Source organism: Caloenas nicobarica, chromosome 2, assembly GCF_036013445.1.
Source record: "Caloenas nicobarica isolate bCalNic1 chromosome 2, bCalNic1.hap1, whole genome shotgun sequence".
Lineage (NCBI taxonomy): Eukaryota > Metazoa > Chordata > Aves > Columbiformes > Columbidae > Caloenas > Caloenas nicobarica.
Genome location: NC_088246.1, coordinates 5,366,455 through 5,388,473, shown reverse-complemented (window position 1 = coordinate 5,388,473; position 22,019 = coordinate 5,366,455). Strand labels below are relative to the sequence as shown.

At 43.1% G+C, this 22,019-nt stretch overlaps 1 protein-coding gene and 1 long non-coding RNA gene across 4 annotated transcripts in view; one reads left to right on the top strand and one right to left on the bottom strand.

The window, feature by feature from the left end:
• CTDSPL (CTD small phosphatase like) overlaps positions 1-12,535 on the bottom strand; it is an 85,120-nt gene extending 72,585 nt beyond the window's left edge. For all 3 annotated transcript variants that reach the window (XM_065627341.1, XM_065627342.1, XM_065627343.1), the window contains exon 1: positions 12,084-12,535. In XM_065627341.1, the coding sequence (XP_065483413.1) occupies positions 12,084-12,159 (76 nt within the window). In that variant the 5' untranslated portion in view covers positions 12,160-12,535. The remainder of the gene's footprint in view (positions 1-12,083) is intronic.
• Positions 12,536-18,329: 5,794 nt separating this feature from the next.
• Positions 18,330-22,019, top strand: part of LOC135984834 (uncharacterized) — a 70,066-nt gene continuing 66,376 nt past the window's right edge. Inside the window, exon 1 of the long non-coding RNA XR_010605717.1 lies at positions 18,330-18,400. This is a non-coding gene — a long non-coding RNA (uncharacterized LOC135984834). The remainder of the gene's footprint in view (positions 18,401-22,019) is intronic.

The window sequence follows — 22,019 nt, the reverse complement described above, 5'->3', positions numbered from 1 at the left end:
AAGGAAAACACAAGAATTTATAGGTGTTTTACAACTTAGTAAACTTGGGATTCACTAAAAAGAAGTGTTTCTGAACACTGGGTCCAAACAGGAACCTTAACATGCTAGGAAAATAGTCAGTGTTTATTTTGTTCCAGTACAAAAAAAATGTTTGGGTGCTTCATAGAACAAAATAGAAAGCAAAACCAAAAGTGCTTTCAAAGACATCTGCTTAATGGGCTTGGTGGTTATTTCCACAATTGCAACATTTTATCAGCTCTGTAACTGAACATATAGTATACAGATTCACATGCCGTCTTAATTAAAGCAAAAAATCCTCTTTACTCCTGCAAAACACTTCCTAACAGCCAGACTAGCACCTCAGCAGCTGTTCAAAAGGTGAAAACTGTGAACCTGTTTTCCAGTCCAAGTGATTATCCATTCAAAACTGTGTCATTATTGCCCCAAATGAAAATCTTTACTGACCTCAGTAGCAGAAGATAAAGCCGTTTGTTACTTGAAGGCCATCATACAAACATCACTTACAGCAGGACTTAAGAAATCATACGAAAAATTTGCAAAGGGTTTTTTTTTTTTTTTTTTTTACTCTTAAAGAGCAGCACGTATTGGGCTGACAGTTACCTAAAAATAGTTTAAGAACAAAGCCATAAATTATCGGTTTTGTTTTCCCACCTTGACTCCAATGGGTAATTTAAAGTGGCCATTACAAACACTTTACTTCAACCTTGCACCATTAGTAAAGGAAAAAAAACAACCAAAAAAAACACCCCAAAGAAACAAGCACTCTGGTAATCAGAAGATGCATTACTGTTTGCTGAAAAAGTAATTATTTTTTTACCTACAGACTTATTGAATTATTCAAAATTAATTCCAACACCCTCCCATCCACAACATTAAGAATAAACAAAGCCTAAACTAAACGGATATTAACCTTTCCACGTTGAATTCAGGACTATCTCAGCATATCCTACGATGAGTCAGCCCAGCCGTATTTTACTCTTATCTTCCTTCTCTACCCATTGAAGACGTTTCCAAAACAAAACCAGTGCTACTTGTGTGTTTTAGTCCAAACATTACTCAAACAAATGCATCTCCTTGTAGGCTAAAGTCCCACTTTCTCAAGGGTTGGAGTGTGTTTTGTACAGACCGAGTGCCAGGTTGTCTTGCTAAAAATCCTCCTGCCATCACCACAAGGTTGTCTCCTGAGATTTTCATCACTCGTTTTCTTTTCACAGCTTATATCCCTGCCAATATTACTACCTTGGTTGGAAAAGACCCTCAAGGTTATCGGGTCCAACCATTAATCCAACCCTGGCACTAAACTGTGTCCCTAAGAACCTCATCTCTGCATCTTCTAAACCCGTCCAGGGATGGTGACTCCACCACTGCCCTGGGCAGCCTGTTCCAATGCCTGACAACCCTTTCTGGGAAGAAATTTCTCCTAATATCCAAGTCTTTCTCTTTATTTAGGACATCTGCTGAAAGGACACCTTGAACAGAAATTATAAAGTGAAACCTCCTCCTGATCTTGTCTTTTCTGTAGTCACCAAGTGTCACTCTGCACCTCATGGAAACAGTCCCTAAGTGACAGATCCAGGGGCATCTGGAACTTCGGAATCTACTGAAGTCACTTTTTGCATCCGGGGCGGGTTTTGTCTGAAAGCTCATTTTTCTCCTTTTAATAATGTTACAGTTCCATAACATGAGACAGTAACAGCATTTAGTTATTATGTTTCAGATAAACAACTGTTGGATTTAAAGGTATTGAAAAGAATCCATCACTAGCGAAACAACTGATGTAGTGACATTTTTTAAAACCACTCTGCTCTCAGAGCTCGTTCGCCTGCCAGAATGATGCTAAACAGGTAATTTATAACAAAATGCAGCAGTAACAGTACAAGTAAATACAGGAATGAGACCTGAACAGATTCCCGCTTCAAAACTGCCAAGTTTGATTCTCTTTTTTCCCCTCTCCTCACATTTTTATCCTTGTTCCTGTCATGGTTACAAAAGAAAAAGTGGCGGCAACTGTTGGGCACCAACAAATCTGAAATCCTTATAGAAAGGAAAAGCCATAACTATCATAATACTAACAGTGAATGTTCTTCGTAGAATAGTAATATTAGTTAAAGGAGTGTGTCTAAGCTGTTAGTACCCTAACACAGACAGCAAGAATTTACTGAAGCATTTCAGATTTCTTATGGGGAGGAAAAAAAAAAAAATGTGTATTTCAGGGCACAGTTCGCATTAAACTGTCAGTTTTATCATGATAATCTGGAGCCGGTCGAGTATTCAATCCACCCTAAAATTAAGAAGGACATTTCTTGGGGTTTTTTTAGGTTTCACTTTCCTTCTCCATTACACTCCAGCACTGCCCTGACACCTTTAATCTCAACACAAGGGGGAATCTTCCAGAAACACACGAGATTTTGAAACACGAGGAAAAAGGAGTCCCACAACTACGTACTCATGATAAACCTGATTAAACAAATCCACTTAAAATCTCGTCCCATTGTGGATACGCACAGACTTCAGCACAGATGCAAATTGTTTTACAGTTATGTTGTAAACCACCCCCTTCTGGGACTGTTCAATTTATGTCAATGTGTAATTAGCAAATGAATTGCACTGTAGATTGCATTCAATATTCTTTTTTTTTTTTTTAAATTCCCCAACTAACATAACATCCTCCCACCCCCCACTTCCAAAACTCTCAAGTCATTTTGAACTTACTGATTCTCAACAAAATCAGCTTCATATCATCAAAAGTCACAAGAATTGGCAGCTGATCAACAAGTGACCTGGCGAAGGGAATAACCTTCCAGCAAAGGAAAACTGGTGGTGAGAGCTCACAATAAATATAAGCACAGACACTTGACATGTTCACTTGGTCACTATGTAAAGATATTTTCCCCTTCCTTCCCCTACTGATGTGCGACACACAATTCATATGCTGACATACGATCAGTGCCTTTATAATATTATTTTTCAGTACCTTCGTAAGGTCACTTTTATTATAATAAATGCAAATTGCTGTCAGTTAATCCCATCTAGGAATTCTCAGATTAACTATTTTGGCAACTCTCTTCTCAAGGATTGCACCAGGTCACCTGTAGGATAAATAAGCAAATTCTTCCTTTTACCCCAATGGGATATTCTGCCTTTAGTTCTGAAGCTGTGGAAATAGCCCTGGCATACTTACACTATTTTATTCGTTATTTTTCATGCAGCTCCTCCCTTAAAATGCAGCACAACATTCACTCAAAGGTTTTTAACCAATTGTTATGAAGAAGAAATGAACATCTTGGGTTTATGAACCAAAGCTGCTGTACGGCAGCGGTGATCCTGTATCAGACCCAAGATCAAGACCTTTATCTTCCTAAATTTTAATAGGGACTTAAACATTTAGAATGTCTCTCCTGATCTTATGCTATTTAGCCACTTGGGCAGAACTTGGTGAATTTTAGCTTTAGTTTACACGAAGTCCCGTAAGCCTTTTTAAATTTGTAATGCTTTCGTGAAGGTTTATTGATGCTGAGATCCCTTATAACCATAAAAGTTCCTTTCTCTCCAGGTGGTAAATATTAGATCTTTCAATGTGCTTGGCTGAAGCGAGTATCAATGATTAAATATCTTCTAGGAATGCGTCAAATATTGACCATTCTTTTCAGAATAGAATACTCCTATCTCAACCATTACTAGGAAATATCGCCAACTTCACAGTTCAAGCAAACCTTAGACTGCAAAACAGCTTCAAAATCACCGCTCATAATTCTGAACTTCACCAAACCTTTCTGATAATTAGATCCCCAGTAATCACATGCACGTGAATGCATGGGTATCTAATGATGGTATGTAAATATTCAGAAACGTACATACAAATCAGCTCTTCTGGACAAAAATAAAGCATGCAAATTGTTAAATGCATGGTTGGAACAACTACGTATAAAATTAACACCTTCATAAATATTCTTTTAATATTACTTCAGAGAAATATGCATTTATTCGTCTGCATGTCCACTGTAATATCGTTCGTTGTGGCAGAATTTCTTTCTGACAAGTATGAAGATGGAAAACTGGTCCATCTACCCCAAAAGAGCTGGAGACAAATCTCTCCTCTGACTCCCAAAGGCCAGGAAAGGACCAGGCTTTGCAAATCATCAAACAAACAGGAAAGTTTAAAATTCCACCGCTGGTTACAGCGGCCAAGGAAACAGTGAGATGAGTTTTACTGCGAATTCTGCTGGGAATTCTGGAGGAGAACTCGGGAGGCAAAAGTTGGGGGAGAGCACGGCGGGGAATAAAAATCAATATATCACTTTCTACCAAGAAAATCCGGAGGTTCTGCAGCAGTGGCAGAAAACAACAGACAGACCTGGCTGAGCAGTTATGAGAGATGACTTGACTTTAAACAAAACCATCAATATACAAACCGTAACCTCAGCTTGACACTCAGGAAATATTTGTTTCCTACAAAACTGCCCTGAATTTTTATAAACATTTTAAAAAGTTACATACACAGGAGCTTTTGACAGATCAGACATCCTTCATTTGGGGGTTGCTCTTCTATACAAAATATAACCTGCAGGATCTTATTTGCCCATCTGTCAGGCTTTAAATATACTAATAAAGGTTCAGAAGAGAGTAATAGATCTTCCTTGCAAAAAGAAATCAAGAAAAAAAAAAAACTCTTTAAAAAAACCACTGCATCCTTAGAATCAAAGTCTACCATATATTTATTCAGATTTAACTCACAATAAATTTTCTAGATAATAGAATTCTAGGTTCCAGCACAGCCAATCACTTTTAATAATGGGGTTTTCTTTTTCTTATAAATCACACTTTATTATCTTGTACAAAGAAAAATAGGCTGCGGCACTTCTACGCAAGTGATCATTTTGATAACACACTGAATAAATCCTACAGATTTGGCCCAACACCATGCACAGAACTTTCTCTGCTCATTGGACTAAAGTTGTATTTTCACTGTTACTCTCTATGTTACACAGTAGCAGCTGGTACTGAGCGGACTGGACTATATAGGACTCACTTTGGTGATTCTGTCTTACAGCAAACATTCTAGAAACACAAAAAAGGCCAAAATTATACCACAGTAGACCACGTGGAGCACATTTTTACTTGGATCTATTTAGACGCTAGTTACACCTTCTGTATATTTCACATCTATGTCCATTTTACACCTTAACCTCTCCAAGTAAAAATAAAGCCAAGTCCTGCTAAACTCCAGCAAAAGCAGAATTTACAGAAGATGAATGTTTGCAATGTGAAACTCTTAAAAACATCTCTGGCTACATTACAACCGAAAATGAATCCTTCCTCTGTGCCTGCAAGCACGGCCCCTCATAAAGAGCATTTAAACCCACTGATACCACATCACCCTATTCGAGCCTCCTGGCCAGGAAGACAAGCACTGAAAATACAGTTTATATCAGTATCATCACAGAATGGTTTGGGTTGGAGTGACCTTCAAAGCTCATCCAGTGCCCCCCCTGCCATGAGCAGGGACATCTGCACCAGCTCAGGTTGCTCAGAGCCCCATCCAGCCTGGCCTGGGATGTCTCCAGGGATGGTTCATCCATCACCTCTCTGGGCAACCTGGGCCAGGGTTTCAACACCATCAATGTAAAAACCTTCTTCTATTATCTTGTATCATTCAATAGAACAGACACATGAAGACTTCAGAGATGCTGCTGAGTATTTTTGTGAGATTTTCCAGCCAGGTCCCCGCTACTGAGGAATCAAATAGCACGCAATCCTTACTAGCAACCCAGATGTGGCCTTTAAACATCTAACTAGGCTTGCTCATTAGGTCTATCTACCCTTCTCTTACTTCATTCTTGAAGATTCCTGCCCCTTTCTGGATATACTTATGAACTGGGATATAGAACACATACAACCACCCAACCAGGTGGACACAGACCCATCAACTTCACCACGAGAGCAAGAACCGCCCAGGAGCAGTAGGAGGATGGACAGGGTCAGAGCAGGTTGGGACTCCATAGCAGACCCTAAATCTATTTCCTCTCCCACTATCAGTCCCCATATGGGCTCAGCAGCTCTCAAGCCAGGAGATGGTACCCTCTGCTGTCCCTCAAACAGGCTGGAGCACTTGGGAAGCAAAATGATCAGAGGGAGGACATGAGGACAGGCTGAGAGAGTCGGGGTGTTCAGCTGGAGAAGAGAAGCTCTGGGGAGACCTTAGTGTGGCCTTTCAGTGCTTAAAAGGGGCAGATAAGAAAGATGGGGACAGACTTTTTAGCAGGGCCTGTTGCAATAGGACAAGGGGTGATGGTTTTAAACTAAAGGAGGGGAGATTCAGGCCAGACATGAAGAAGAAATGTTTTACACTGAGGGTGGTGAGAGCCTGGCCCAGGTTGCCCAGAGAGGTGGTGGATGAACCATCCCTGGAGACATCCCAGGCCAGGCTGGACGGGGCTCTGAGCAATCTGAGCTGGTGCAGATGTCCCTGCTCATGGCAGGGGGGGCACTGGATGAGCTTTGGAGGTCCCTTCCAACCCAAACTATTCTATGATTCTAGGACTCTTCTCCTTCCCAGCCCTACATGCATCCACAAGACACATCCCCTGGGCAGGGAGGAGGAGGAGGGATGAGCCACATCTTCCCCTCCTGATCCACACAGTGGTTAAAAGCCTAAGGAAGAATGTAGAGAGTCAGGCCCATCTTTGATTTTCCTATTTTTTTTTTAAAAAGGAAAATGTTAAATCTTGTGGACAGAAACACTTCACAAATAGTTCGAAGTACATCCATCTGAAATTCTCCATTGGGTAGGGTTGAGTAATGGACAAACTCCCTCCCCAAGTTAACATTTCCATATCCAGGATTGCCTGAAACTGGATTCTTAATGGAAAAATGTAATACTAGGCACCAACCATGGTGATCATTGCCAACAGCTCTTCCAACTCAAAATTTAGAGGAAAACAGAGGTGTACTTGCTGACACATCAAATATTTAAGATGCAACATACATACAAATTGTAGGCTAGAACTAATTGCAACCGTTCTCACGTTCAAATGATGACTTTTACAAGATAGTAAAACTCATAAATTAAGCGTGATGGAAAAATAAGCTCCCCACAGTTCAACCCATCTACCAGGCAAACGGGAACAACTTCACCCACCACCGCTGACCCAAGGAGGGAGTTTCATTCCTCTCAGCTTTCGCTTTCTCAGCATTTTAGTTCCATATCACTTTAAGGAAACAAACGCGGACCCGTTATCTGGAGCCTTATTTGCACCGTTCCGATTAAATTCTGAAAGACGACGTGTGGCATCAATCACGCGGCATTTTCCCGGTTATCTCAGAAAGTAGTATTTGCATTCCTGAATACCGAATTGACAAAATGTAGGTCAACTTCAGGGGTTTTTTTAAAGGCTTTTTAAACTTCTGAACACTTTAGTTAAACCACTGCGTTAAAGCAAATGTGAATTTGAGATGACACACGCTATGAAGAAATAATAATGCTGCAGCTTATAGACATGGACTGAATGTTGGATATTCATGAAAATTATCATTCACGTTACTACCACCCCAGTTCAGTTTTTTAACTGCTCCTCTAAATCAAACCTTGGGTTACTACAGGTTACTACAGCCTCCCTGGAACATAAAACCTACTGTATGTTCCTCTGGTTTCATGTAACAACTATGTCATTAGTTAATGATTTAAAATTTTACCCTCTGTGAGCAATTCACATTCCAATGTAGTGCTGAAGTGGTTTCCACATCCTTTTTTTTTTTTTTACCGCTGCTTGGAAGTTAAAATTCTGAAGTTAATATTTTAAAAATTTGTTGAGATAATGTCTCATTAAACATTAAAACATCATCCAGTGTTTGAGTACTCTAAATCTTGATGATGTAATGGCAAAAAATAATATTCTCAATGTTTTCATGTATTTTCAAAATGCTTTTTATTGAAGACACACTTAAAGACACTTATTTTGGCTTTTAACTTGAGATCTTAAGAACTTGTTAATTTAAACGATAACAAATAGTGGTCTCATTGCTGGTTTTTTCCGATATTATTTGAAAGAAAGCAAGGCAAAAAAGCTCGCCTGCTCACAAAAACATCCTCAGTGAGCTATACTGTTCATTAAAAAAATATAATGGTTTAGGTTCCACTGTGAACCTTTTCCAAACAATCTATTGCAGAAGAAAGTACACTTCTGTAGGGGCACTAAAACATACAGGTACTCTAAACAGCTGAAAATAGATGCTCAAGCCGACAGACAAATTTTGTAGAAGTCAAGAAAGATGCATCTGAAGAGATAAAAACCACCACCGCAACCTGAAACACCCAAGAATTTGCATCAGTTATGGGGATCAAATTAAAACATGTAGGTTAAAAATGGAAATTCACTTCTTTGGAAGTTACCCATCCACGATCACACCCTCCGCGTTCCGCTCCCTGCAAAGACCTGTCAGCACCGCACTGTTTTCTATAGATTTAACTGTATAGATTTCACATTAGAGGTCACTGTTCTACTAATTAATAAGAATAAATGCCGTCATTATAAAATAAACAGTTGATTTTATCTGCAGAACTGATAATACAGAGACTCAGATTTTCAGTTTGATAGTTTTTCTTTACATGTTTTTCTTAGTTGCTCACATTTATCGCTGATACAACAAACCCCTTTTCACACATGTAACTTGAAATTAAAATGGAGACTAAAAGCCTTGTTAATGCTTCCAATTTCCAGACGCACCAAATGACCACAACATAAAGTATTTCTGTGCAGAACTAGTATTTTCATTACTTTAAAAACTAACAGGATACTAAATTCTCCATTAATTCAGTGCTCCAAATATTTTTAATCACCTACGTATCGCTTCCAATAGGAAGAACCCAAGTTTCTATTTCCCAGAACTAATTTAACGACACAGGTAGGGACTAAAATCCTCCAGGAGCACGAACATCAACGGGTATTTGAGAGCAAACATTATAATAACAATAAAATATGATTGTAGCAACTTTCCATGCTCAGCTTTCATTCTGACGGACAAATACAGTGCACCACCCTGTGGCAACATATTAGGGAATGGTTCTTGTACCAAGATCTGGTTTTTTCCACCTTCTAAATTTTTTACTGTTAAAACTAAATGTTAACAACTCCGCCTTAGTGTTAATAAGCTCCTCTTTAACCAGTTGTCACAGATTCACTTACCCAAAAACCTAATTTTTCATACATCTGGATTAGCAAGAAAATATTTGTGTGTTTTTATTTGTAAAACACAGTTATTTAGCTAAAAACAGCACTGTCCCATGAGCAGAGAACAGCTCTGTTCTTGCCAAACACGCTCCCTTGGCACAAGACAAATTGAGCATAAGCATATACTGTAAGTCAAGCTCCTTTTAAAACAAAAATACACTTAAAAAAAACCCCAAACAACCAGCTAAATGCTGCACAGACAGATTATTAAAAGCTTAAAAAAAAACACCTTGGAAAAAAAATATAAAAATCAAACACTTCAAGGTATACACATGAATTATTTAGCAGTTGCTCAGCTACTGTAAAACTGCTTCTCTCAAGCTAAACAACAAGAAAAATATCCATTTTTTTCCACAAGAAACACCAACAGAAGGTCCCAAAAACCCAAAGAAAACTCAGACTCCAGAAGCCACTTAGTTCCCTGGAACATATTTCTGCAGCCAAACACCAAACTTGGAGGAAAAAAGCCCGTTTTCATTGCACCGGGCAGCCTTTGCTCACACAGTACAGTGCTGTTGCAATTCCCTGTATTACAAAATTTCAGCAGACGGGCTCAGGTGATTTCTGTATTTGTGTAATAAAGAGTTAATTCATCAGGCCTTAATATATTTGTTAGCCATTTTGTACCGATCTGAATTTGTGACAAAGACTCACTTTAAACATCACTCTCGCAGCAAGAACCCGTCTGTATTCACCAGCTGGGCTTCGGGCTCTCTCGTAGCTCGCCAGATCTAAAGCCTTTGCTAAAACTGCTAGGAAATCTAACAGAAAAGGGGGTGATGTGATATGTGGCCACAAAGGAAGGCAGGGAGCACGAGGGGTTTTCGCAAGCTCCGTACCTGGAGCTGTGGGAAAACCTGTAGCGGAGGAGGAAAGAGCGAGGAGCCCGCAACCGAAAAACCTGCAATTCCTTTTCTGCAAAAGTTGCGATTCGAGTCTCGCCGCAGAGCACATCGTCAATCCAAAGCATGCACTTTAACCACATTAAATACATGAATCCAGCTCCTATATTAAGGCCATGCTGAAGTTTCCTCTCGTCTCCAACTCCAACCACCCTCCCACTCCTCTCCCCAGCCCACCCTTGTGAACACGCAGCCCGAAAAGCCCCCGCTGTGCAATTAAGACCCTCGTGATTTTCTGCCCAAGACAAACCAATGGCAAGAACACAATGCATATTATGCAAGTTACTGCATAGTTATGCAAGTTAAATGCATGGGCTTTTTTTTTTTGCTACGCGGCGTCGCTCGCTGGACCCAGGACTCTGAAGACACTTGTTTGATGTAGATGCTCACTCTCATTTTGAGCTGTCAAATTTTCCTCTACTTGTCTCAACTGTTTGTTATTTATTTTTTTTAACATTAAAATTACAACCACCTGCTAACAATATTAACAAAGTCCCTACAGAACATACAACAATATAGGCTGCTAAGACCACAACAACATCTGAGGACGGTATCACGTACATCCACTCCAAACCAGGAGGCATCGCAGGCAAAGCACCAGCACCTTGTTTATCGCCGATACCCCATGCTCAGCATTACCAGGACGGAGTGAAGCATCAGAAATCTCTTGAGATAAACAAGGCCTCGCGGTGGAAGCATCACTTGACAAGTGATATGAATTAAAGAGGGCAATGTGAGCACTCCTGTACTGAGAAAAAACCCACAGTTTTTCGTTCAAACACCTCCCGACCTGACGGCTTTTTTTCTTTTTAATCTACCTCCTCCTGCAACCAGCATCGGTGAGATGAGGAGACAGAGATTTCACTCCCAGCCCTTCAGTCCAAAGTAACAGGGAGCAACTTCTCCAACCATACAGGACCCCTCGCTATTTACAAGACAAGCCACACAAACATCGAAGCTTTCTGCATACTAAAAGCATCGATTTTAGGGGGAGATACACCAATCTACCCTTTTTAGAAGACGACTCGAGGTCTATTACCAGGCAACACCACCACACGCTCTAGTTTCTGTCCTCTCTCCCCTTTTTACCAGCACTGCCTGTACCAAAGCATGAACCCAACACCCAAATAACTTCCAAAATCCACGAGCAGCTCCCCAGAACTGGAACCCCACCACTCACCCCCACCTCTCTGCAAGGACACAACCACTTACAGCCCAAAACTCCCCCAAGCTTCCAAAAGGAAACAAGGTTAAGGGCAACCATCAACCTCTGGGACTTTGGAGGAGAAAGCAGCTCGTTTGGCCAGGCCGGATTCATCTTATTTTAGAGGAAAACGCAACCCAAGCATGACGCCTTGCGCAATCAACAACTATTTATCTACCGAGTAAATAGAGCCAGCTTTTCAAAGTAGCCCGTGTTTCTTTCCCAGGCGCACAAGTGTCCTCCAACAACAAACCTGAGAGCTCCCCAGATTCTTAAATGCGAAGTGGGGGGAAATAGAGGAAAACAGGGAGAAATCACAATTTTTTTTTTTTTTAAAAAAAAAACCCTTTAAAGCTAAGACTTCAAAACCTTCCAACACACGCAAAACTGGTATCCTCGAACCAGGGCACCAAGTGACAACCTTACGAAGTCCTCAAGAAACAGGAGTATTTTAATTTAAAGAACTGCCGATTAAACCCTATGTTTAAACACCGTAACAAGTTCCCAGCTGCACCCCAGCAAAGCAGCTCCAGAGACCTTCATGCAAATATCTTCATCCCACAAAAAAACCAACCAGAAAAACCACCAACCCCAACAAGCCCCTCTCTGTTCCCAGATTATACAGTCGCTGAAGAACACAAGTTGTTACTACGTGCATTTTTAAGCAGCGATCTGCAGAAATCTAAAAGAAAAATAAATAAAAAAGGAGAAAGAGAGAAGGCAGCTCACCTTTATCCTGAGTGCAGGACAGGATCTCCTCCTCTTTGGGGTTAGTCACCTGGGTGATAATGGACGGGTTGTCCATGGAAACAGAGTGAGATTTCACCTGGCTATTTCCCTCCCGGAGGCAGGCTTGTGTGCGGGGGGGTGGGGAGGGGGGGTGTTTGTTTGTTTAAAAAATCAATATGCAGATTTGTAGTTTAAAAAAAAAAAATAAAAATAAAAAACTCCTCCAGGAGCGAAGCCAAGCTGGGGGGGGGGGGGGCACCGCGCACAGGGGCCCCTCCGGTACCGCTGCCACCGCCGCCTCCAGGCGCCAATTCTCCACGGGGAGCGGGGGGGGGGAGGCGAATCAACCCCCCCCCTTAACAAAAAAAAATAAATAAAGACTCCAATTCACCCTTCCGGGAAAGCCCTCGGCAGCGCTCCCCCCACCCCGAGACCCCGCCGGAGCCGCCGCCGCCGCCGCCTCCCGAGGCGGGGGAAGTGCCCCCGGCCCCTCCGCGCCGCCTCCCCCCCGCCTCACACCGCCCCCCGCATCCACCTGAGCCGCCCCGCGGGGCCTCCCCCGAGCGCGTCCCCCGGCACAGCCCCGCGCTCCCTACATACCCCCCCCCGCCGCCCGCCTCCTCCGCGCTTATCTCATCCCCGCGCCCCCTCACGCCTCCCTCCCTCCCCCCCACCCCCCTTCCCGCGGGCAGCGCTGCGGGCTCGGCGGAGCGACGCCCGGGCCGCCCCCTCCTCCTCTTCCTCCCCCCTTTCCCGGGTCGCCGCTGCCGCCGTGCGCGGAGGGAAGCGCGGTGCGGAGGGGAGGAAGGGAGGGGAAAGGGGCCGAGCCGCCGCTGCACGCCCCGGCCGCGCTCCCCGCGCTGCGCCACAGCCCCGTCGCCGCCGCCGCCGCGCTCGCCGCCTGTCAGCCCGCCCGGCGCGGCCCGCGCCCCGCCCCGCTCCGCCCCCGCGCCGCGGGACGCTCCAACATGGAGGCGGGGAGCGGGCAGCGCCCGGGGCCCGCTGCGCGGTAAACAACGGGGCGGGGCCACGGCGGGGGGCGGGGCCTCAGGGGGCGGGGCGAGGCGGCTATTGTCGTTGCGTACAAAAGGCTTTTCTCTCCGCCGCGAGGAGGGGGCGGAGCCGAGGGCGGGGCCACGGGGAGGGGGCGTGGCCATGCTCCATGGCGGGGGGGACGTGGGAGCTGCCTGCGGGAGGCGGGAAAAGGCGTTGGTGCGTCACGGCCATGCTCGGGGCTGTCCCGCCTCAGCGCTGGGCTGGTTTCCTTCAGAAACGGGTGTAAAGCGTCTTGAGAGGGAGCTACGGTTAATGAGGGGTGAAATATATTCACAGGTGGCCATGAAGTTCTTGGTTTGTTTTTTTTTTTTTTTCAGAGGCGAGTGTGTAACTAGAAGGTACTGAGGGCGGTATCACCAGCTTCTCTCAGAGAAAACACTCTTTAAAAAATTTTTTTTAAATTTTTTTTTTTTTCCCCTAGAGCATCTTCGAAGGCCCTCCTGGCTTTCCAGCGATTCCCAGCGCTGCTGTTCGGTGGCCCCGTCAGGAGCTGGATCCGGCCCCTCCTGGCCTTGGCCGGGGCCTGGGGCGCCATGGTGGGGAAGGAAAAACGGCTCCTACGTGGGGCCGTCAGGGTGTGAAATTAAAAGGGCAAACCTTCAAGTAAGCGTGGTGGTGTTTTTCATGTAAATGAGGAATTGCAACCCCCTTTCTCTCCTAAAAATAAATGTATTTCTAATGTATATACAAGCCTCTATTGCAACCTTGCTACAAAAAGGACAAATATCATTTTAAATCCCATTAACCAAATTGAGGAAAATCCTTCTGTAGCTGGCATGGACCCAGGCGGTGTGAATTTTAGTAATACTGGTTTCAACTATCTTACTTTCCCTCAAAGAGAAAGCCACCGCCTGTCTGCATTTTTAAAACATATATATATAAATATGTATGTGGCTCTGAGTAGTTTTACCTAACGTTAGCAAAAATACAGCGTTTTGACCGCCAAGCTAGGTTGCAGAAATGAGCATTTTGTTCAATTCCAGCAGCAGCTGTTCTCATTGCGGTGCTTTCCCTTAAAGGGAGCCCAGCATTGAGGAATTTCTAGTCTGCGATGGCGCCACATCTACTTTCCGGGGAAAATTACTTTATTCCAGGGCTTTATTTCGCTCTCGGTGAGTGTATTCCTATGGTCAACACGTTTAAACGTTTTGCCGTGAGTCTTGAAATCGCTGCGTTTGTTTGGTATAGAAAAAGTCTTTCAAAACCTGGCTGTGTCTTCTCTCACAAAACTAACACTCCCTAAGCAGCCGTACATGCAGAGATACCAGTATTGCAAGTTTCTGGGACTTGATTTTTAGGTTTGCCCGTCCTGCTCTTATGACAAACACTTTGCACAGGGAATGAGCGCGAGGCCACTGCTTGCATCGCATCCAGTTGTGCAAGTCCCGACCTGCTGCTCAGCTTTGGCATCTCAAGACGAGAGTCTCACAGCTGCAAACAGTCCCTCACAGGTTAGATCGGGCACAGATGAACAGGAGTTCGTACATGTCGGCTGATGGAATTCGTCCTGCTACCCGTGCAGGTTGAGAGCTCCTGCTCCTAAGATGTTATGAAGCTTTATCAGAGCACTGGCTGTGTTGTAATCCAGCAAGTGCTTGATCTCCTGCCCGCCCAGGCACTGGAGGCATTTTTAATTATCTGTGGGTTAATTTGCATGGAAGCTCCTGCTGAAACAATAAATTCATACCTGTGTTATTATTTGATATGAGTTTCTGTATCAACATTTGTATTTGGATAAACCGAAGTAGCTTCCTACTAGCGTTAAGACAAAGGGTTTGCTTCAGGGCAACTTTGAGAATCATCCAGCTCCAAATACATCTTCCAGTTCTGTGCAAGGAACGGGCCATTATAACGTGTGGTAGGAGAATCATAGAGTCATTTTGGTTGGAATAGACCCTCAAGATCATCAAGTCCAACCATAACCTAAATTTAGCCCTAAACCATGTCCCTAAGAACTTCATCTATATGTCTTTTAAACACCTCCAGAGAGAACGTGTTCTAATGCCTCTTTTCTATGCAGGGATAGGGAGATACAAACATCTTGTTTGATGAAAAGCTCAACAAATACGATACTCACCTTGAGCCAATGTGTTACGTCTGTTTTAAATATTGGCAAGATTGTTTTTGCAATTTACGACGTAAAACTGCGGTCGAACAGCTATATGTTTGTTCAGCTTATTAAGGAATTTTGTGCTTTAGTTTAGAAGGGGAACTGCTATTTATGGTGATACATAAAGTGGAAGTGGGGTGAAAAAATATGCTGGGGGGAGACATCTCTCCCTGGGCTTGTCCCTTTGCTGCTGTGACGCCGCCTCCCTCACCCCTCCGGTGGAAGGTGAGGAGCAGAAAAGCCAAATATTGACAGCACACTGGGAGCTGGAGAAAGTCCATGGGTAGAGCAATGGGGAGCAGAATTAAACTTTGGGAAGTTCAACTGAACTTGTACTCCCATTCCTGTACCGGCTACAAGACAGAATCGAGCAATCCAAACTGTTTCCTTTCTGCTTTTACTTCAGAGACACTCTGAATTCTGCACACTGTCTTCTATCTATGTTTCTTTACATGCTACATGAACTAAATCCTAAATAATCCCCTAGAACAAGTGAATGGTTTCATCTCTGTGTTACAGAGAGGAGGTGGAGGTGCTGACAAAACAATACTTTGCAGGAAATTGCAGCACGATCTAGCAGGAGATCCAGGTTTTCATCATGACTCCTGACATTTCTCCTTGCCACTAAAACGTGTCCCCCTTTCAATGCCATAGGATGTTTTATAATAGAGGGGAAAAATGTTTTTTAGCAGAACTGTTCTACATTAAAAGGAAGCATTTATTTTCATTGATATCAGCGCAGTGAAGGCTTGACCCTGGGCCCACAATGGGAGTTTTATCCTTGACTTTAATGGAAGAACAATCAAGGTCTCATGATATTACATCCTAAAGAAAGGAAAATACTGCCGTTTGTATCAATAAGATAAATGTCTCATAGCGTAAGCTGTTATATTCTTACAATAAGTGGTTTATTAGATTGATTAGATGTCTTCAGCTATTAATCAGTTTTGGCAGCTGTTTATTGCTTTGTATACTTCAACATAATGGAGATTATTCCTTAATTATCTCATTGCAGTTCATTCATTGTTTCCTAAATAGTGCCATTACAATGGTAAATTGCAACAGTAAAACAGTGTCAATACAAAGTTATGGAGTTCCTGGTTTATGATGCATTCATAAAGTTAAAGCAATCTACTTTGAAAAAGTGAACACAATCTACTTAAAATGTAGCTGTGATTTCAGCGCAGTGACCTGTTTGATGTGGCATAAGAGATTTTGATGAGAAAACAACAGAGCATTAAGTGTGCTGGGACTCTGCTTTTGCCAAAGTAAAACACAGTGTATTCCATTGGGATATATATGCATAGCAGAATTTATTAAACTGGTACTTATCTGATCACTTTCGATTTCACCAAATGCTGTGAATTCCAAAGATTTTGTGCCTTTGAGTAAAATGTACTTATTTCTTTTTGCCTGTGCACAAAGAAATGGGAAAAGTCCAAGCAATACTATCATTTAGAGGTTACTGTTGTCATTCCACAGAAGGATAGAAGAGTACCAAATCAATCAGAAGACGACGGCTGCTTTTAGGATCATCTTCAGCGCTGGCAGCAATGCAAAAAGTAGCAGTTGCATAATAATAATTTCCATTCTAAGTCTCTTTTTCAGTCAACTGTAACTGTACCTAAGTTTAACATTATGAGTTGCCTGTTTCAGGCTGAGTCGTTTGGGAGGAATCGGTATTACTGGCAAGTTAAGAAAGATTAACGAAACCCGCTTTCAAACACTGTAACATCAATTGTCTCCCTTCTTGCTCCCCAATTGAAGTTTTGTTGGGTAAAAATAAATGTTGGGTTCTCGTTTTTTTTGTTGTTGTTTGTTTTTTTAATCTCCTTGACTTTTCACTGTGCATACAATAGTAGAAAATGTGGGTCCTTAGCCTTGGTTTAAATTAGTGCCGAAGGTGAATGGGATTTTTACTAACAGGGACAATTTATGTTCAGCTCCAAATTCCTACAGACTCCTAATCCAGAAACTTTCATTAAGGAACCCAACTAAGATGAAGCCTGATTGTGCCAGATGCCAGACACCCACATGAGAAACGATGCCTGAAAAGCGCTCAACCCAATGCGACGCGAACATATAATTAAAATGCCTGGCCGTAATTTTGGTACTGGGTTGAATTCAACTGATGACCCAGAGTTGGAAGGCTCTGTAGAGCTCATCACCTGGTGACCTACAAGTGACATATCTGGTCCTCTCTAATTGCAAATGATGCACCTTTGCAAGACAGCCTGCTTTTTTTTTTTTTTTTTTTAGCAAGCAACCAAATCATGTTGCAGCCTTTTCAAAGACTAGTGAAGTCTCCCTTTCGCTGGGTGTACTAGTTGCATCTTCTGCTTCGTATGGTCAAGTTTAAACAGTCTCCTACAGCTCCAAGGTGCTCATCAACATCTTGGAGCTGGAGGTGAGCTGCCACCAGAACAGACATTTGCAAGAAAGTTCCCCCTCAAGGCAACTATTTAAATTCTTTAGCCTACATAATTTGGCCTAAACCACGTAGGGCTTACTCTGAATTTTTCAAACTGCAGAAGCAGTAGCACGGGGCCAGAAACAAACATTTAGGAGGCACCAGCAACTTCAAGTAGCATAATTGCTCGTCTGTTTGCAGCCTTAGACTGTATCCACGCTATAACTTTTTACTGTTGGTCAGAGATGAGAGGTGAGAATCCTGTGTCATCAAAGAACCGCAGCAGAGACATGACAACAATAGCAGGACTTTTCTGTTTCACTTGAGCACAGCAGTGGAATAGGATAAAACTTGTTTTTTTATCTGGTACCCATTGCGATCGCTCTTTTCCCCAGGATCCTGCTGTAGTCTTCCGACTGATGCGGTTGCAGAGGCTTGATTTCCATTTCAGTTTTACTGGTTGTCAAATAGTTTATCTGTGAAACAGATATAATAACAGCTAATCTCGTGTTATGGTTCCGTGGCTGTTTATAACCCCTATTAATAGCAACTGTGGAAAGCCCGGGAGCAGGTTTTATAGGGCACTGGGGTAACCAGTTACTGCACATTCCCCTGAGGCTACGTAGCATCAAGTGTAGCAGCTTGTCCTTTCCAGACTAGGTCATGATCACCTTAACTCTGGCATTCTATCTTTTGGGGATTTGACTTTGTACCCTTGATGTTCTTCCTGAGACACAATTGGTAAGCAATTGGTTTTGGTCGGGGATTTGTACTGAGAAACGTCTCAACAGATTTCCAGGAAGAGGCTCCATAACTAAGCTCCACCTTGTGCACCAGCTCAGGTGGGTGTCAGCACGTAAAAGTGATCTGCTGAGTTGGCTGGACTTTCACTGGAGAGAAATGGGATAGGTACACGATGTTTTGATAAGTCTTAGAGGTTCATACTTTTAAATGCTTCTAAATGTTCTAAATGATCATTGCAATTGCTGGTACCCATTGTTAAAAGTGTGTATTTTATCCTCCAAATGTGGGAAATATTAATGTGGTGCCTGGCTCACTGAAGCATTGACCAACACAACCGTTGTTGCATATAAAACTTGCCTCTTTGAAACAGGACAGCAAATACCTTTTTTAATGATAGATACATGGTGGGATTGCTAAATTAATGAGAGTGATGGTAGATGCATGCGGCGTTAGTGAAGCAGTTGTGCTTTCCCATGAAGCACAGTAAACATGGGAAGGTATTTGTCTACCCTCTCTGGGGGAACCAGCTGATGAGCTGTGAGAAAGTCCTGGCCTTGCGGATGATGAAACGGGATAAGAAAAGCCTGAGAAAGGCTTGAAACAGCCCTCAGCAAGGACTTTGGGTCATCTTGGCACGCTGGAGTGGTAATTTATTCTAGGAGTCAATACTGAAATCAACAGTGTGAGCTGTGAAATAAAGCTATAGTGTGAATAAAGGCAATAGAATTTGGCCTAGTTGAGAAACAGAAGAGGAGGAGTGAGGAACACGAAAGGTCTTCAAGTGCAGTGTCCTGGCATCTCAGTAAACTGATAGTCACGGTAAGGAGCCATCTAATTTTTTTTAAAGGACTTCTCAGAAGAAAAACCTGCTGACTGTTGGAAAAATAAAGTCAAAACGATTAAGAATTGCAATGAGAAATTCCAGTCAGTGCCTAATTTTATGCCATTCATTTCAAATTGCATAAATGGTAACTTAGCTTTTGGCCTCATGCCTAGGAGAGCACCTGAGAACACATCGTTGCATCATCATTGAGAGTCCATTGGCCTTCTTTTTTAATTATGGGCTGGCTTTTGAAAGTGAAGTGGCTTGATTGGTTAAGGCTGATACTAGACCTAACTAGCAGTGGATGACTACCACAAAAATGCTAGCATGAAAACCACAAATTCCCTTTGAAGTCTTTGAAGCTTTGCTTACTTGCCGCTCTGACCATTTGCCTGGGTGAAATTTTGTTCACACGGCTGCTGGTGGAACATGAGAACGTCAAGAATGCGAAAGAGCTTCTCTCATCTGGCGGGGTGGTCCGCGTGGTTGGAAGTAGAGAAATCGGAGTCCAAGTGGGTAGGCTTGAGTGAGAAAAAGAGGAGAGAGTATCTGCAGATGTAATGAAAAGGAGCCTTAGGCGCGTGTGAGTTCTGTACGCGAGCCATGAGGGGGAAGGGTGGATGGAGGAGGTGGGAAGGCAGCAGGAAGGAAAATGAACCACAGAAAGGGTAGGAAATAGGCAGTCCTTGAGGAAAAGCTCCTAATAACTCTCAGCATTTCAATCCTGGTGGCTTTGCCCTGGAGAATTTCCTAGCAGGGCATTTAAAATGTGAGGTGACCAGCTGCTTGCTGGAGAGCTGCGAAGGATCCCTGTGGCATTTTTTGGGGAAAGGTGCTTTAGATATTGGAAAAGCAGAGCTAATCTGTGCTTGGGAATAGTATTGTTCTCTTCCCCAGCTGTTCCTTCTGCTGTGCACATAATGAAAAGGAATCCAGTAGACACCAGGAGCTCCACATTGCTTTCCTGAATATGCAAAGCTATGAAGTGCTGCTGCTTGACTGGTTCCCACTGACTCCCAAAGCAGGAGACACTGGCCATCTCCAAGTAGTTTGGAGTAATATCCTACACCTTTCACTGTAGAAGTTGTGTCCCAGTGAAAGGACCATGAAACAAGTTCCCTGCTAAATATCTGCGAAGAACAGAAGGATAGATGAACTTACGTAGACAACTAGGACGAAATCGAGGTTAATAAAAATATTTGATGGTGAGATCAAGATAACTGAATAATCTTGTCAAAATTAGTCTCATTGTGCTGGATTCTGTACAAAAAGTGGTAGGAAGTGACCCACGGCCTAAAGATTTGCAGTTTAAGTGTAAAAAAAAATATAATTTCATGTGGGAAACCGAAGCATAGAAAGAGTAATTAACTGAAATTACATGTGCAATTTCTGGCAGGGTTGGGACTACCCAATGTACCTCTCCAGTCTTAGATTGAAGCTATCCTTTAAGTTCTTGAAAATCAATTCCCAAAAATGCAGGAAGGAATATTAGTGTGATAAGTCATGTACCAGCCCTGGAAGATCATAGTCCGTAATTCCTGGTCCCATCACCCACCCATCAGAAACAGAAGCACCGAGTGAAACTGTAACTGGTGCTGTGGCAGTGGGGCAGCAGAAAATCTTCTGCTTATTTTTGGAGTCGCCATCCCAGCAGGATACCGCTGAACTAAGATTCTCACATAAGCCATTCCCAACTCGAAGCCCGTCCCAAGCCACCAGCTGACTGAGTGCCGTTGCTGTCATTTCCAGTGAGCAAAGACGCAGCTGTAAATGGAAGCAAATAGACTGTAGCGCTATTAGCTGAAGATGTGTAGGCAGACCTGCCACAGAAACAGACTTCACACAGTCGTGAAGTGTTGAGTGCTCCGGAGACTGATATGCCATGTTAATTCAATTAATTGGTTCTTCAGCTTGGTTGAAAGATCAACCCATGAAATACAAATATCTCAAGACAAACCATTTATTTCTTGTCTGTCGTGGGTAAAGTGTTCTGCACGTGATTGTCTGTCAAATAAATGTTCAGCTGTGGTGTGTGCATCTTGATAGGATCATAGACTAGTTTGGGTTGGAAGGGACCTCCAAAGCTCACCCAGTGCCCCCCCTGCCATGAGCAGGGACATCTGCACCAGCTCAGGTTGCTCAGAGCCCCGTCCAGCCTGGCCTGGGATGTCTCCAGGGATGGGGCATCCACCACCTCTCTGGGCAACCTGGGCCAGGGTTTTACCACCCTCAGTATCAAATTTCTTCTTCATGTCTGGCCTGAATCTCCCCTCCTTTAGTTTAAAACCATCACCCCTTGTCCTGTTGCAACAGGGCCTGCTAAAAAGTCTGTCCCCATCTTTCTTATCTGCCCCTTTTAAGCACTGAAAGGCCACAATAGGGTCTCCCTCGATGTTCTCAGGTGATTTTGTCCAAGATTCGCTTGACAGCTGTTCTACATTTCACTTGCCTTTGGGTCAGTAAGTGAAACATTTTCCATGCATACTTGCATTATGTTCAGTTGGGGAGATATATACGACTGGGCACAAGCCAAACTGGTGTTTAGAGACTGTGACAAAACTGGAAAACGGCATCGCTGTGTGTTGGTCCAAGCATCATTTGCAATGCTTTGCCCCTGGCTACTCATCCTACAGCTCAGGGTAGCAGCAGCAAACTCTGCTCCATTTGCATGCAGAGAAGACTTTGAACTGCCTGGTGTTTTGTGTGAAATTTCCCTTTGGCTCAAAGCCCTGCGCAAGTTCTGTGCACCATTTAAGTTCTTTATGCATTAGCTTTTACCAGAATAGTTAAATA